At 43.7% G+C, this 18411-nt stretch overlaps 1 protein-coding gene across 1 annotated transcript in view; it reads right to left on the reverse strand.

The window, feature by feature from the left end:
• Window positions 1-18411, reverse strand: part of pik3c2b (phosphatidylinositol-4-phosphate 3-kinase, catalytic subunit type 2 beta) — a 174267-nt gene that overhangs the window by 135588 nt on the left and 20268 nt on the right. The window contains exons 3-4 of the mRNA XM_063065353.1: window positions 8423-8523; window positions 5821-5975 (exon numbers count right to left, since the gene is read on the reverse strand). Of these exons, the coding sequence (XP_062921423.1) occupies window positions 5821-5975; window positions 8423-8523 (256 nt within the window). The remainder of the gene's footprint in view (window positions 1-5820; window positions 5976-8422; window positions 8524-18411) is intronic.

Raw genomic sequence — 18411 nt, forward strand, 5'->3', positions numbered from 1 at the left:
CAATTCTGTTACCAATTAGCTATAAAATATCTCACCATGTACCACACACAAAATGCTAAATGAACTCAGCAGGTCAAGCAGCATCTATGGAAAGGACTAAACAGTCAACAATTTGAGCCAAGATGCTTCATCAGGACTGGAAAGGAAGGAGGAAGAAGCAAAAATAAGGTGGTTGGTGAGGGGAAGGAGTACAAGCTAGCAGGCAATAGGTGAAGCCAGATGAGGGGCAGGAAGTGAAGTGACAAGTGGACAAGGCAAAGTGCTGAAGGAGGAATCTGGTAGGAGAGGAGAATGGACCATGGAGAAATGGAAGGGGGAGGGACACCAAAAGGGAGGTGATAGACAGGTAAGGAAAAGAGGCGGCGAGAGGGTAGCCAGAATGGGGAATGGAAGAGGAGTCGGGGTGGGGGGGGGGGGAGAAATTACTGGAAGCTGGAGAAATCAATGTTCCTGCCGTCAGGTTGGAGTCACGAACAGAGAGAAAGCTGTAAAGACTCTTAGATTATAGCAGAGGCTGAGCGTACTGAAACATTTAAAAGGCTGAATGATATTCTTAAAATTAAGAGGCTGCTTGATGACAAAGGCGATAGGCAAAAGAACTTTCAGTATGTGGTAATATCGTGAACAAGATAGAAGGCCAGCCAAGGGAATTTAGAGGCACCAAAAGGACAAATGAAAGCGTTAACATCAAGTAAATTGATAAATTAATACTGGCAATGCTAAGAGTGGAATTAAAAATCCTGCATCAGGAGACCAAAATTACTTTATGAGACTATATCCTGCCTGCCATTTCCCAAGGCCACATCTGCAGTGATAAGTGTGAAGATGTCAGTATTTTTTTAAAACTTTAACTGAGATAAAAAAATCAATTCAAGGTGCTGCAGCATCAAATAACCTTTCAGTAAGTACTATCTTCTCAGTTTTGAAGGATGTACAGTTTGTCTTATTTAATCACACAAGTGAGATTTGGCACTTGAGACACAAATGGTGGTGATGAACTGCCAACATTTAAACAGCATGAACCCTGCATTTGTAAATAAGGCACTCACATGTAAATACTACATGTTTGCATGGAAATCCAAGTCATACCTCAGTAGGTAGTGCAGTGTCAGTTTTGTGATTCATTGGGAAGGCAAGGTGGCAGTAAAGGAACATGGATATGGTGGAGGGGATGCTGCTGCTGGTGGCGGTAAAGGGACGCGGACGCGGCAGCATTCCCACGTATCTACAATTTGACATTTCACCCTTGGAAAAAAGGTTGTCTACTCTGTCAATGTCTCTTATACTTTTATAGACTTCTACCAGGGCTCCCCTCAGCCTCCCCTCCTCTATAGAAAGCAATCCCAATTTGTGCAACCTCTCCTTATGACACATACACTAACCCGGACAACATCCTGGAAACTCTCATCTGTTCCCTTTCCAAAGCATCCAACATCCTTCCTGTAATGCCTCAACCATAAATGTGCACAATACTGCCAGCACAGCCTTATAAAAGTGTTATTAAATTCAAAGTCCAAATGAAAATTTATCATCAGGGTACATATATGTTACCACATACAACCCTGAGATTCTTTTTCCTGCAGGCATACTCAGCAAATTTATATAAAAGTAACTGCAAACAGGATCAATGAACAACCAACTATGCAAATACAAATATAAATAAATAGTAATAAATAATGAGCATGAAATAACAAGATAAAGAGCCCTTAACGTGAGACCATTGGTTGTGGGAAGTAGAATGAGTGTAGTTATCCCCTTTTGTTCAAGAGCCTGATGGTCGAGGGGTAGTAACTGTTCTTGAACCTGGTGGTACGAGTCCTAAGCACTTGTACCTTCCACCTGATGGCAGCAGCAAGAAAAGAGTTGGGTGGTGAGAATCTTTGATGATAGATGCTGCTTTTCTATGGCAACGTTTCATGTAGATGTGCTCAATGGTTTCTACCCATGATATACTGGGCCGAATCCACCACCTTTTGTAGGATTTTCTGCTCAATGGCATTGGTATTCCCATATCAGGTCATAATGCAGCTAGTCAGCACACCTATAGAAGTCTGACAAGGTTTTTGAATACACACCCAATCTCTGCAGACTCCTGAGGAAGTAGAAATGCTGTCATGCTTTCCTTGTGATATGTTTATATGACGGGTGCAGGACAGGTCCTCTGAGATAGTGACACCCAGGAACTTAAAGTTACTGACTCTCTCTGCCTCTGATCCTCTGAAGAGTAATGGCTCAAGGACCTCTGGTTTCCCTCTCCTGAAGTCTACAATCAGTTCCTTGGTCTTATGGCATTGAGTGAGAGGCTATTGTTATTACACCACTCAGCCAAATTTTCAATCTCCCTTCGGTGTACACCACCACCTTTAATACGGCCCTCAACAGTGGTGTCATCAGCAAACTTGTAAATGGTGTTGGAGCCGTACTTAGCCACATAGTCATTGGTGTAAAGTAGGGGGCTAGGCACACAGCCCTGTGGTGCTCCTGTGCTGGTGGAGATTGAATTGAATTTGAATTGAATTAAATTGACTTTATTACTTACATCCTTTACATACATGAGGAGTGAAAATCTTTACATTATGTATTATCTAAATGTGAAAGGTATAGTAATTTATAATAAATAGTATGTACAACAGGATAGTTTTGCCAGATGGTAGCAGCTGGAACAGTTTGTGGTTGGGGTGAGTCAATGATCCTTCGGGCCCTTTTTACACACCTGTCTTTGTAAATGTCCTGAATAGTGGGAAATTCACATCTACAGATGCGCTGGGCTATCCTCACCATTCTCTGTAGAGAACTGTGATTGAGCGAAGTATAGTTCCCGTACCAGGCAGTGAAGCAGCCAGTTAGGATGCTCTCAATTGTGCCCCTTTAGAAAGTTCTTAGGATTTGGGGGCCCATACCAAACTTCTTCAACCGTCTGAGGTGAAAGAGGCGCTGTTGTGTCTTTTTCATCACATGTCCGGTATCTACAGACCACGTGAGATCCTTGGTGATGTTTATGCAGAGGAACTTAAAGCCGTTCACCCTCTCAACCCCAGATCCATTGATGTCAATAGGGGCCAGCCTTTTTCCACTCCCCCTGTAGTCCACAACCAGCTCCTTTGTTTTTGCGACCTTGAGGGAGAGGTTGTTTTCTTGACACCACTATGTCAGGGTGATGACTTCTTCTCTGTAGGCTGGCTCATTATTATTTAAGATTAGGCCAATCAGTGTAGTGTCGTCAGCAAATTTAGCAGATTGGAGCTGTGGGTGGCGATACAATCAAGGGTATACAGAGAGTAAAGGAGGGGGCTTAGTACATGGCCCTGAGGGGCACCTGTGTTGAGGGTCAGAAGGGCAGAGGTGAGGGAGCCCACTCTTACCACCTGCCGGCGATCTGACAGGAAGTCCAGGATCCAGCTGCACAAGGCAGGATGAAGGCTGAGGTCTCTGGGCATCTTGTTGAGCCTAAAGATGTTTTTGCCAATCCAAACTGACTGGGGTCAGCAAGCGTGGAGATCCAGAATCCAATTGCACAAGTGGGCATTGAGGCCTAGATCTTGGAGTTTACTGATTAGTTTTGAGAGGATAATGGTATTAAATACTGAGCTGTAATCAATAAAGATCATCCTGAAGCGTGCATCTTTACTGTCCAGTACTAAACTGCAACATGACTTCTTGTCTCATGCTCAATGTCCCGTCCAAATTTGTCAATGACACTAAATTGACTGGAAAAACAAATTGCATGGAGGATGCAAAGAGACTGCAGAGAAATACAGATGTTAAGTGAGTGGACATGGGTCTGGAGGATGGAGTACAATGTTGGTAAATGTGAGGTCATCCATTTTTGAAGGAAAAAAATAGATCCTATATTATTTCAATGGTGAAAAATTGCAGCATGCTGCTGTGCAGAGGGATTTAGGAGTGCTTGTGCATGAATCACAAAAGGTTGTTTGCAGGTGTATCAGATTATCAAGGCGGCAAAGGGAATGTTGGCATTCATTGCCAGAGGGATTAAATTTAAGAGGGAGTATATGCTGCAAGTATACAGGGTACTGGTGAGGCCGGCACACCTGGAGTATTGCAGGCAGTTCTGATCTCCTTGCTTTGAGAAAGATATACTGGCTTTGAAGGCAGCGCAGAGAAGGTTCACTGGGTTGACCCCAGCAATGAGGGGATTAATCTATGAGAAGAGATTGCGTCACCTGGGACTATACCCACTGGAATTCAGAAGAATAAGAGGGATCATCTAAAAACATAAAGGTTATGAAAGGGATATGAAAGTCAGAGGCAGGAAATATTTTTTCCACAGGCAAGTGAGACTAGAACTAGGGGACATACCCTCAAGATTGGGGGGAATAGATTTAGGACGGAGATGAGGAGAAGCTGCTTTTCACAGAAAGTAGTGAATCTGTGGAATTCTCTGCCCATGGGAACATTAGAAGCTACCTCATTAAATGTTCTTAAGACAGTGAGATAGATTTCTGCACAGCAAAAATTAAAAGGTTGTGGGGAAAGGGAAGGTAGGTTGGAGCTTGTTCCATGGCCAGATCAGCCACAATCTTAATGAATGGCTGACTCTTGCTCCTATTTCTGTTGTCCTTACATTCTTACTGTGTTTGCTGTTTGTGGTGGCAGAGGTTGCAGGATTGGGAAGTGCTCTGGGAGTAACCGAGGTGAATAAATGCAATACATTTTGTAGATGCCACACATTGCAGTAATGATATACCTGTGGTGGTGGGTAGAGGATATTTATGGTGACCAATGTTATGCCAATCAAGGAGGCTGCTTTGGGCCAGATAGTCTTTGAAGGCCTCATTATCTCTCAGCATTTGAAACAAAACATTTCACTTTTTTTTCGCAAAAGATTGATTAAAATGAATCCAACTGCAGAAACTAGGAATATTTTCCTTCAGTTTCTTACCTCTTCTGAAAGGACCAACTCTCAGTTGTCTTAGTAGCCCATTTGTGTTCACTCTAAACTCTACACAAGGTTAAATGATGAAACACACCAGGGCTTGGAATCAGGAGCCAGATTTGACCCCATCCCAATCAAGTTACCCACACAGGGGCCAGTACTTTGCTCATATGCTCCCATACTGGTTGAGCCCAGTTGATTAAATGAAAAGCTTCCTGTCACTAATTTAAGTGATTATTGGAAATATAGTGATTGAATTACTGTACGAGGAGCTAGATGGATTGCTTTTGATTATACAAGAGCAAATCCTACAAAAACAGTTGGAGTGTCAAAAGTCATACAACTGTAAATCTGGGAGGGAAAAAAAAGCAGGCATCAATAAAGATGACCACTAAACCACTGGATTGTTATAAATGCCAGGAAGCCTATTAATGTTCTTCAAGGAAAGAAATCAGCTGATTTTGATCCGTAGATGATTCCATACTCACCAAATAGTTGGGTCTAAAATGACCCAGCAAACCATTCAGCTCAGAGAACAATTGGCAAATTTACAATAAACATTAGCCATTTCAAACAAATATGCCAGATTTGATGTCATTGAATAAAACTTTTTGATATAAGAAACTGAATGTTATGCGAATCACAGGACAAGTATAGTTCAAAGAGCAAAAATCACAATGACGACATTTCATGGAATCTCTTGTCAATAAAGGTTTGATCATTTAACAAAGGGAAACGATTTGCTGACATTTTATTGAACTGGACTAGAATGCACCCAACAATGAGCTCATTTAATGTGTTCCAAATACTATAAACAAAGTAAAAAAAATCCACATGGCTCAATTAAACAACGTGTAATGCTTGTTACGTACATTAGATATTTTCTAACAATGGAACAACTATGTGCCAAATCTGAAACTCACCATCACATGTGAACGTAAGTGGCTCTGACAGACTGCTAGCAGACACAGTAACTTTCACACTGATGCCATCGCCGTGCTGGTCATTTCGGATGACAACTGGACTCCAAATTAATCCCACATTCTCACCTCTTTCACAGGTGTAGCCAGCTCGGAGCCTATTTAAAACAAAAGGAAAGAAACCAATTACAGATTCTAAACTTTACTCCACTGACTTTCCTGAGAAATTTCATATTATCATACAGAGTATATCACACAGTCAAGTAATAATCTTTAAACATTTACATGTTTTAACCTGCTGAAGAAGGTGCATGGTAGGGCATCATGGTAGCATAATTAGATAATGCTATTACAGCACCAATGACTCGGGTTTATTTCTTGCCACTGTCTGTGAGGAGTTTTAAACATTTTAACTCGTGACTGTGTGGGTTTCCTCAGGGTGCTCCTGTTTCCTCCCACATTCCAGACATATGGGTTAGTAGGTTAATTGGTCAGATAGGTGTAAATGGGCAGCACAGACTCATTGAGCCAGAAGAGCTTTGCCTCTATTAAAAAAATAACACAAAGTGCATTGCCAATTGGTACCCAGGGAACCCCACTGTCCATCAATACTTCATAGAATTCTTGACACTGATCAATTCATGTCATCAAATCACACACCGTGTGCATTATCATGAGCTCCGAAGAAATTAACATACCTTCATGACCCTCTCTGAGCCAGCACCACTGCCACTTGGCTATTCATTTTCCCTTGGTTTCCACCCTGCCACAGACATTATCTACCCTACCATAGGCTCAACAGACCAGATGGCCTACTCCTGCTCCTATTTCTTATGTTCTTATTCTTGCTTCCTTCCTCTTCTTCCATTCAACTTAAACTAGCTCGATTTCTGACTTTACCCTTCTCCTGTTATTTCATTAAGAATGTTAATACAGTTCCCCTCTCCATAGATATTAACCAACTATTTCTAATATTTTATGTGTTTTTATTTTAGGTTTCCAGAACCTGCAAGCACAAGGGTGTGAAATTGTCACAATCTTTTACAGGGGCTATGGTGTTTACAAGAATTTCTGCAAGCTTGCTGGTTGCAGCCAAAGTGGAAACACTACTCAAACAAAGCCTCTCTGAAACTACACAGTGTTGCATTATTGCTTGCTGAACATGCGTTTGCTTCTTATCATTACTCCATAATAAACAATTCCCTCTTTACTATTGCTGCAACTATTTTTGAACTTATTCCATATCGAGGATAAAAGACTGAATGCATTCATATCACTTGGATGAAGGGATCTGGCATGGGGAAATGTAAGGCTAAATATTCAAGGTTCCTCCTATTTTGAAATTGTTAATACCAACGCCACAAAGTGAAGGCTCCCTATTTTAGACTGTGATCTGTTATGGCAACTTTGAGCAGGTTTGCTAAACTGTGCTGACTTGGGACAATGTTTGTTGATGGAGCAAAACCCATTAGGAAATAAACTAACTACTTCAGCGCAGAGAAGGAACTCTATCCCAGCCAGAACAGGATTCAGACTGAGACTTAGTTGAAAACATTATGCAATCCAGCTGCATCCAAAAACTGCAGCGGTTCATTGGTAAATCATCACCAGGGTATCGTAGATCACTACAACAGTTCCTTCACTTACAAGTATATCAAATAAAATGGATAAGATAATTAGGACAATCTAACTTTTGCTGTTCTTTATCCAAATTGTCCCCAACTTGAAATCACTATTCAACTTAGTTGTACCTAAAATATTAAAACTGTGGAAAAGTTAATAGAAGATAGTACAGCCCATGATGTTATGCCATTTTTGATGCCAAGTAATACAAAATGTCCTCCTCATGTGTCTCATTCCATAACTTGTCATTCCCTTCATATTCATGTGTCTATCTAAAAGCCTCAAAGTCCACCAGACTGCCTAATTCCACTGTGATATCTGGTAATCCATTCCCAGCATCTATCATTCTCTGCCTAAAAACCTTTCCTCTCATGTCAACTTTAAACTTTCTCCCTTTAACCTTAATAGTATGTAGTCTGGTGTTTCACATATCTGTACCTGGGAAAGATTCTGTCTCTCAGCATTTTATCGGGTCTCCCCATAGCACCTGATGCTTGAGGAAGAACAACCCAAATTTGTCCATCCTTTCCTAATAGCTCATACCCTCCAATCCAAGCAGCATTCTGGTAAACCTCTTCTGCACCCTCTCCACATCCTTCCTAACATGGGGTAACCAGAAATTCACACATACTCCAGGTGCAGTTTAACTGAAGTTTTATACAGTTTCAGCAAGACATTCTTGCCCTTATACTCAACACCCCTACTAAAAAAGGGGAGAATTCCCTCACAGAAATGAATGCATATCCTCCTTGTTTTGAACGTTCACTTTGTTGAATTAATAAGAATTTGTATTCAATTTGCAATTCCCGAGGTGAAAAACGAAAGAACTTTTAATTATCAGATATAAAACTGCACTTGCACTTCAGTTAAATAATATTACACAATTAAGAAATAACACAAACATCATCACACAAGGTCAAAACAAACTGCACTATTCAAGGTCAATAGAAGTGGAAAGTCTCAATAAAACTGAGATAATTACACATCCAGCATGTGACAGAATGCTGCAACCTCCTCATTCCGCTCCTCTGAGACTTCTAGTAGCTCATAACTTCCCGTCTCGAAGGTTTGGTGAAAGGAGCCCTGCAACAGAAGATAATTTAACAATATTGCAGCTGTATTAAAATGCAATCATTAAAAAGTTTTCTTAATTTATTTACAAAAAGGAACAAAATAGAAGATTAATAGTGACTCCTCAGTTGAAGAAAAATAGACTTTATTTTCTTCTCTTGAGGTGGAAGGGAGATACTACTGCCTAACATTGAAAGGCTCACAGCCAGTAAGAAAGCTGTTTTTTGTCTAATTTTACTGCAATACGAAGGCTTCAATGAAATCTCCTTGACTTAGTGCCATGTCCAGAAGACAATATTTTCCCCCTTCTTTATAATTCATATCACTGCAGCAAAATACAAGCTGTTGGATGAAGGGCCTCAAATCCAAAACGTTGACTGCCCATTTCCCTCCAAAGGTGATCTGGGCAGTTTGCTTTATGCTCCAGATTCGTGCGCATGCAGTCTCTTATATCTTTATATGTCACTACATTTAACTGTGTGGGACTCTTCTTATTTTCTCGGCACTAGAGGTACACAAGTAATGCTTCATCAAGCCACTCTTCATGCAGAAGTGTTAGAGGATGTGCAGCCAGTTTATGATAAACACTTCTTAAACTCCCTGCTCTATTGTTTCTTCTAGATTAGCTTCAGTAAGCTTCTGATCTATAACCTTACCCAAAAATGCAAAAATACCACATGAAAGAGACATACGGCAAAGATTATGATACACGATGATTGGAATGAGATAGTGAATATTAAAAAGCAAAGAGCAGCTAGATCATATCTTGGCATCATTTATTAGATACAGAAATGATTTGGTGTTAAAATTGAGCACCAAGCAGATTTACTAGTGGCATCAAAAATAAATGTAGATAAGGAAAAAGGGAGAATAAGGGTTTATGTTCATTGATGGGGAAGGATAGGAGGAGGCATGAGAGGAACATAAACGCTGACAAAAGGCCTGTTTCTGTATTGTGTTATTCTATGAAAGTTAGATGGGATAACATTCTGACACAGCTGCTGGAGTACATTGCTAACACATTATCCAAACTAATAGATCAAAAATGCAATTCTTGAAAGAATTCTGATGATAAACAAAAATTTAATTACCAGAGCAATAAATATAAGTAGTCATTGTAGAGAAGAACAGAAAAGAAACCTTCAGTTTGAAATATAAAACTTAAAACATATATGCAAGGAGGAAATAAAGAACTAGCACAAAAATTTAGTTGGAGAGCAAAGAAAACCACAGTATGCAGTCATTCTGAAAATGAGATTATCTTGTAGAACCTTTGGTACTAACATAGATGTCTCATCAGATATCATCTTGTAAACATCTTTCTCTCATTGCGTGGCATATTTCCTCTTCAGCCCTTTATCCATGTTTGACTTCATTTTCACCACAAGTTAGCGCTCAACTCTCTGCTATGTAGAATTCCAATGGTTCTCAACACCCCCCTTAATAATTTCTGTCAACATACGTCTTGTGAATGCCTACTTAACACAAGACCATGATCCCCATTTATGGGGTTATGCGCCTGATAGTCTCATCACTAAAAACTTGAAGCTTTATAATTCTGCCATTAAGATTCATGGTTAGGAAATAGGCCTTCATAATCCCACCACTCCTTCTCCTCCCACGAACAAAGTGATGGAGGAACTCAGCAGGTCAGACAGTATCCTTGGAGAGGAATAAACAGTTGACATTTCAGGTCAGTCTCGACAGAATTTTGACCATTCTGTCCAAGCCATACTTTACAGAGTGGACAACCACATTTCTTCTTGTAACCCGGAGGCCTTTCCCCTCACTGAACCCATTCACAAGTTTTATCATTAAGCATTGAACAAGAGATCATTCAGTCCATTAAATCCACACAGGCTCTTTCAAACAGCCGTTTGTATACAAACAACAAGAATGTGGGTACAGAGATAGTAAACAAATGACTGGGCTTGTGCTGCAGAGTTGTGCATCAAAGCTGCCAGATATACAATGGTACACTCGATTATAGATCTAATGTGGTTTGTCACATGGTCTAATATGACTCAAAGTCAACAAGCAAATGGAGAACGCCTATAGTTTTCCATTAACAATGATGGGAAACTGACACACAAGCTACAGCTCAAGAAAGCCATTGTTGATTTGGTCAGAACATGACAATCAAAATACAAAAATGAGGAGTGAGATTTATAAACAAAAGTGCAAGGCTTTATCTTTAGTCATGAGAAGATTTAAGACAAAATGGACCCAGAGTCTATTAGCTTCTCCCCTATTCTCCTATCAAATGTTTGCAAGTATGTTCAATACTTATTCAACTTGAGGCATCACAATCAGACATCCCACCCTGCAAAAACTCATTTCAGGGAGGTAGCACCATCAATTTGCGGGAGACTCCCAGAACTTCCGGGAGAGGTGGGATGTCTGCAATCGAGTAGTCCTTAGCAGTTAGCCAGCTAGTTTAAATAACGTTAGCTATGCTAATGAATGAATGACGCCTGTTAAACTCACCTCAACACATCTTTTACATTTTAACCTACCATGGGCAATAGAAAAGTCACTGTTGCAAACAGTGCAGCGAGCAACACTGTCATTATTTTTGACCCTTATTAGGCAGGGGTACACTTTAGGGTAGTCTGGGGTGAAGTACGTTTTATATTTTCTTTTTTTGGAACACTCTGCCATGGCGCTCTCTCGCTCTAAAAAATTGATTTCCGTGATATTGTATATAATTTGCGGGCATCAGGGAGCCACTATTAATATGCGGGAGACTCCCGGAACTTCCAGGAGAGGTGGGATGTCTGCAATCAAGTCAATAACCTTTCTCTACTGAATGGTGAATCTCTCATCATAAAGAGGCATTTAGTAGTGCCTGGCAACTTAAAACTATGATACAATCCAAAGGTCTTCCTTGCAAGATTTAAAAAATGTTTTAATCACATCCTTTGAACAAACCTTTGTCAGATTACAACTCAAAAATCATCAGCTTGTCATCCTAATTTGATCCCCCCCCCCAAAACTGCTGTGATGCAGAGTATTTGCTTTCAAATGATTGGCCCAAGTTTGAGGTTAACTTTGACATTTGCAAAGTTTGCAGCAGGAAGATCAAAACATAAAACATAATAGACCTTTTAAGATTATATAAAAGATTAAAAGCTCAGATGCAAGACCGTTTCCACTTATAGCTGAAATTAAAGCTAGGTTTTACCAATACTACCGAATAAAGTCAATATGGTATTCAAAAGATACATCTTTACCTACAGGTATAGTTGAAGCCAACACCTTAAATACTTATCTTTAAGCAGAAACAAGAGAAAGGAAAGCTGGGTTTTATGGATCAGGTTGGGTCAACTACAATCAGAGAAGATTGTATTCAAGAATTTGCACTTCCAAGGAAGGCAGATAACTACTTTTAAAAGTTTTAAAGAGAAAAAGAATAAATGGTTAAATTGGCATGTGCAATCAAGTAGAATGGAAAGGGGCTTGCAGAGAATACACATTGATGCAAATTACTTGGGTTCAAGTGAAGCATAAATTATATAAATATGGCAACTTTCTTCTCGCTCAACAACCCCATTAACATGTTTTCCATACAAAATTTTTGATGCCTGGAGCGCTTCTGCAACACAGATTCTAGACACCTGTGGGATCTATTGCACAGAAATCATCGGTTAATTTTAGTTCAGCAGCAGGCCTCGGGCCCGGGTCTTAGAGCTACACCCCGCCGTTACCAGGGTAACCAGGGACCAGACGGACTCCCGGACCGCCCGCACTCCCCGCCGCAATCCCATTGGGAACAGGAGCAGCGCGACGCTCAGCACCAACATCACCAGGGTGAAGACGGCCGCCGCCGCAAACGCCAGCATATCGGCGGGACGCTTCCGTCGCCAGCTTCCTCCCGGCCCCCAACAAGAAACCCAGCGGAGAGGGAGGGGGGAGGGGGAGAGGGGAGGGAGGGGGGAGGGGGAGAGGGGAGGGAGGGGGAGGGGGAGGGGGGGGGGGGGGGGGGGGAGGGGGGAGGGAGGGGGAGGGAGGGGGGAGGGGGGGGAGGGGGAGGGGGAGGGGGAGAGGGGAGGGAGGGGGAGGGGGAGGGGGAGAGGGGAGGGGGAGAGGGGAGGGAGGGGGAGGGGGAGAGGGGAGGGAGGGGGAGGGGGAGGGGGAGAGGGGGGGGAGAGGGGAGGGAGGGGGGGGAGAGGGGAGGGAGGGGGGGAGAGGGGAGGGAGGGGGAGGGGGAGGGGGAGAGGGGAGGGAGGGGGGAGGGGGAGAGGGGAGGGAGGGGGGAGGGGGAGAGGGGAGGGAGGGGGAGGGGGAGAGGGGAGGGAGGGGGAGGGGGAGAGGGGAGGGGAGGGGGGAGGGGGAGAGGGGAGGGAGGGGGAGGGGGAGAGGGGAGGGAGGAGGGGGAGAGGGGAGGGAGGAGGGGGAGAGGGGAGGGAGGGGGAGGGGGAGAGGGAGGGAGGGGGGGGGGAGGGGGGAGGGGGGGGGGAGAGGGGAGGGAGGGGGAGAGGGGAGGGAGGGGGGAGGGGGAGGGGGAGGGGGGAGGGGGAGGGGGGAGGGGGAGAGGGGAGGGAGGGGGGAGGGGGAGAGGAGAGGGGAGGGAGGGGGGAGGGGGAGAGGAGAGGGGAGGGGAGGGAGAGGGGTGAGGGGAGAGGGGGAGGGGTGAGGGGGAGAGGGGAGGGGAGGGGGAGAGGGGGAGGGGTGAGGGGGGGAGGGGTGAGGGGAGAGGGGGAGGGAGGGGGAGGGAGGGGGAGAGGGGGAGGGAGGGGGAGAGGGGGAGGGAGGGGGGAGGGGGAGAGGGGGAGGGAGGGGGGAGGGGGAGAGGTGGGGGGAGGGGGAGGGAGGGGGGAGGGAGAGGGGAGGGAGAGGGGGAGGGAGGGGAAAGGGAGGGGGGAGGGAGAGGGGGAGGGAGGGGGAGGGAGAGGGGGAGGGAGGGGGAGGGAGAGGGGGAGGGAGGGGGGAGGGAGAGGGGGAGGGGAGAGGGGGAGGGGAGAGGGGGAGGAGGGGAGAGGGGGGAGGGGGAGGGAGGGAGGGGGAGGAGGGGGGAGATGGGGGAGGGAGGAAGGGGGAGGGGGGAAGAGGGGAAGAGGGGGAGGGGGAGGAGGGGGGGAGGGAGGGAGGGGGAGAGGGGGGAGGGGGAGGAGGGGGGGAGGGAGGGAGGGGGAGAGGGGGGAGGGGGAGGGGGAGGGGGGAGAGGGGGAGGGGGAGAGGGGGAGGGGGCAAAAGGGGGAGGGGGAGGGGGCAAAGAGGGGGAGGGGGGAAGGAGGGGGAGGGGGGAAGTGGGGGAGAGGGGAAGAGGGGGGAGGGGGGAGAGGGGAGGGGGGAGAGGGGAGGGGGAGGGGAGGAGAGGGGGAGAGGGGGGGAGGGGAGGGGGAGAGGGAGAAGGGAGGGGGAGGGGAGAGGGAGAAGGGAGGGGGAGGGGAGAGGGAGAAGGGAGGGGGAGAGGGAGAAGGGAGGGGGAGAGGGAGAAGGGAGGGGGAGAGGGGAGGGGAGGGGTGGCAGAGGGAAGAGATGGGGTGAAGGGGTAAGAGGGTGAGGTGGTAAGGGGTGTAGGGGAGGGGAGGGGGGAGGGGAGGGAGTGGAGAGAGGAGGGGAGGGGTGGCACAGGGAAGAGATGGGGTGAAGGGGTAAGAGGGTGAGGTGGTAAGGGGTGTAGGGGAGTGGAGAGAGATGGGAGGAAAGGGGGGATCAGATAAAGGGAGGAGGATAAGGAGATGGAGAGATAGAAGACGTGGTTCCACTGTGAGGAATAAACTGATCTGGGAGAGTGTTATGAATTTATGATAAAGGAAACAAGATTGCACCCTTGACATCCTGCACTTTGAGGATGGGATAAAGAGAGGGGTGGAAGGGACACCATGCAGGTCACTGAGCAGGCAATTTAATTCAGAAGCTACACAGGTTTTCAGAAGAGGAATGCAAACCAATTTTCAGCTATTGTTCCAACACATCAACAATGGCAGATATCAGGAGCAATAATGGGGTATTTAGCTGCACACAGGTTGGTCAGCGGTTTCAGAGCAGTAGCCTAATGGTTGAGTTATTAGAGACATTGGTGATGAATATTGCAATACAAGGATGCACTAATGACTGGATAAGGTAATGGTTTGGTACAGTTCTGCACAAGTGGGTTGGTAACTGATAATCACGAGCAGAGTTGTGCACTTAAGCAAGTGGTAGCTAACTGCAGTGATGTTTCATAGTGATAAAACATTTGAGCAGCTGAAATTATAAATTAGAAGGCACAGTTCAACACTGAATATGTAATTAAGGAATAATGAGAACATTGTGGCAATTAAAAACATTATTAATGATGAGGTGAGACTATAATGTCACACAATCTGGTAGGTGACGCTAACTGGAGTGGAATTGAGTGCAGCAGGGATATTTAACACCAGCGTGTCAAAAACAAGGAGAAAGCTACTTTGGGCTCATAGCTTAAGCTGAAGTCTAGTAAAGTACTACACCATTTTTCTAATGTGAGTGATCACACTTGCACAGTATCATTCATTCAAAAATAGTATTAGTATAATGAGGCTTCAGATTTGTCTGTTACAGCTGTGGTTACTTAAACCATAAAACTATGCAAAAAAAAAGAACATTTTAACAGAAGTAGTCAGGCTTAATACCCTCAGTTGAAAGAAAATCCAGCCTTCATTTGATCAATTTGTATATTTTGCAGACTAGCTTGAACAGAAACATCTGTTTCTTGCTTTCACTGCAAATCAATATCTCTGTCCAAACAAATAATGATATTTTACTTTTTTGTAAAGTTAGACTGTTGATTTGATGGAAAATACTGCTGATTTCTTGCTGGCTTTAGTAACTGACCAGGATAAGACTGGTGGGTTCAGCCACCAATGTTTTGATTCTCTTAGGCCATAATGCATGTTAGCTCTCTGATGACCATCTTTGACTGATACACATTTGGGAGAGAGTACTTCCTGTTCATTATACAATGCATTACCAAGGCAGTGTGGTCAAGCAGAAAGAAACTTGTGTGGCTTGGCCCAGCTCCAGAAAAAGCAGACCAGGCACAGGGAGAATAATCATCCAGACTTTGTTCAACAATGTATGATAGCAGTAGCGAAAGCACAGTTTAGTCAAATCCAATTAAAAGTTGGCCTTGCGTCAGGTAATCTCTGGTTCCCATCACTCGTGGTGATATACCAGCATCAGATACAGGGAATAAGCACTGAATCACATGCAACCACACGTTATCATGTCCAAGAAAATATGAGAGAGGGAGTATGTGAGCTGGTACAATGCCCATCTCTGTCTCTATGAAATGGGTTGCCAAGGCAATTACAGCAAGCAGAAGGCGAATGGAAATTTGTAGCTTGGCTCAGTTCCAAACTGGCAAAGTTTGCATAGAAACGTCAGCTATCATGGACTATTGGAAAGGTTAATTTAGAAAGACAATTTTCCAAATTGCAATTCCTCCACTCTCTTCCCGAAGCAAAAATCTCCTGGTTTTTGAATGCACAGATTCCTAGTCGACACTGAACAGATTTACTATGCAACTTCCTACCAACAAAGATCAGATTTAAACCTAATACCCCAACATTTTCCATAATTTTCTGGAAACCAAGAGGTAAAATCACTTGCAGAAATACTGATACCAAGACAACTAAAGAGTGAAGTTCTAAATACTGCAAACTGAGCGGCTTCTTAGAACAAAGCATGAATAAGTAAAAATCTTGGCAAGAGATGAGATTTTTGTTGGAATTTGGTTGACCACCAAAGTACAGCAAAGTGATTCTGCTTCTTCCAAATAGCGTTTGGATGTTTTGATAGTGTTTTTAAATGTCAAGCATCCTGCCAAGTCGTGCTAGTGATATTGTCGAGTTTTGAATTTGTAAAGGTACTTTGGCATGTGCTGCTGCCATTCTTGTCCTGTTTAGGTCTGTGACAGATTAGAATCTGTCCACGTCTCCTTTGGATTCTTGCACAGTGCAGAATACTGTGCGCCATTTTTGATACTGTGCACAGTTTCCCTTCACTGCAGTTCTCAAAGTTACACCCACATCCATTGATTGCAGTAAAGCAGCTATGGCAGCTGATATGCATGCATCAGGATTCTGTCCCTCCCTGTGACATTACAGATAACAGCAGATGTTTGATTAGCTACAAAGCACTAGAAACTAGGAGCAGGAGTAGGCCACCAGCCCCTCAAGTCTGACCTACCATTTAATAAAATCATGGCTGATCTAACCTTAACTGTTCTTCTGTGCCAGTTCTCCAGAACCCTTAATTCCTCAATCTTCCACATATTTATACATTTTCATATTATACAAGTCTAATCATCTGGACCACTACCCTCATGGGCACAGAATTTCAGAGATTTGCTACCCTCTGAAAGAAGAAATTTCTATGTACCTCATTTTTAAATGATTGCTTATATAGCAATGTCCTCTTGTGTATTTAATATTTCAGTAATATTTGAGTAATTTTGTAAATATGATGCTGATTAAGCATTTATTTCTTTAAATAATTCATAACAGGTTACATTTACAAATAAGCGAATTGCATACGACATCACACTACCAAGTGATACATGCACGCCTTGCTTAAAGTAAAGAATGAAGTTAGCCATTTTGAGCTCCCATGTCTTCCTTTGAATTCGTTTACCGCTTTGAAGTTATAAAACATAGTATTGTTTATAACTCCCACTGATGAAAATGTTCCCATGTCTACCCTGGCAAGCCAATTTAGGATCTTAAGTATTTGAGTAAGGTCACCACTCACTCTTCTGAGCTAGCTTAGAGATCACAGTGCTATATAATGACTTCCTCTTCTGAACCAGCCTGAGCTAACAATGCAGTCTTGTCACCTAATTTTAAAAAAAGACCAAAATCTACTTCCTTCACTCAAGGTATCAAACCTTACTAGGTTGCTCAAGAATCTACAAAAAAAACATATGAATCTGTCAGCAGCTGCTGCCTACTTCTGAAAACAAAGAAAAGTCTTTATTAATTTTCTTCTCATTTGTGACCTCCAACCTCAAAGTTCAAAGTAAATTTATTATCAAAGTAAATACATGTCACTATATACACCATATAATCTTCTAGCAGGCATTCTCAGTAGAACAAAGAAATACACTAGAATCAATGAAAACATACAAAGACTGACAAACCACCAATGTGCAAAGGACAAACTACAAATATATTTAAAAAAACAAATAATAATTAATAAATAATACTGTTACCATGAGTTCTAGAGTGCTTGAAGGTGAGCCCCTAGGCTGTGTTCAGTGATCAGTTCATGTTGTGGTGAGTGAGGTTATCTACGCTGGTTCAGGTGCTTGATGGTTGAAGGGTAATAGCTGTTCCTGAACCTTGTGTTATGGGACCCAAGACCCCTGTACCTTCTTCCCAGTGGTAGCAGTGAGGGGAGCGCATGGCCTGGATGTTGGGAGTCCTTGATGATGGCATTCCTCAAAGAAGTCATTAGTCGCTGGAAAAGCATTTAGTAGATATGAAGGCTGATGGTGGGAGAATGGAGGGGAGAGACAGGGCTCAGTTCATCATATGGGGATAAGTAAAGTAGGAGGGTCGATACTGGTGTAAATACTCAGCCCGGTAAGACTGAAAGCAGCTTCAGCATAATTGACAAGTTGGCAATAGGCAAGATGCACACAGTAAAGGGGTATGGAAACAGGAAAAGACAATTTCTACCAGTGGCCATTAAGAACAAGTGAGAATGAAGATTCTGGAGAAAAACATCAAGGAGCATAAAGATAAGAAACTTTATGTTATACCTACGTTGCTTGGTGAGCTAGTCCCATCCACTTGTGTTTGGCCAATAGCCCTCTTCTACTCATGTACTTATCTAGATGGCTTTTAAACATTGCTAATGTTCTAGCCTTAACCATCATTTCTGGCAGCTTGTTCCAAATACGCACCAGCCTTTACGTGAAGCTGCCCTGAT

This window comes from Mobula hypostoma, chromosome 13, assembly GCF_963921235.1.
Source record: "Mobula hypostoma chromosome 13, sMobHyp1.1, whole genome shotgun sequence".
Taxonomy (NCBI): domain Eukaryota; kingdom Metazoa; phylum Chordata; class Chondrichthyes; order Myliobatiformes; family Myliobatidae; genus Mobula; species Mobula hypostoma.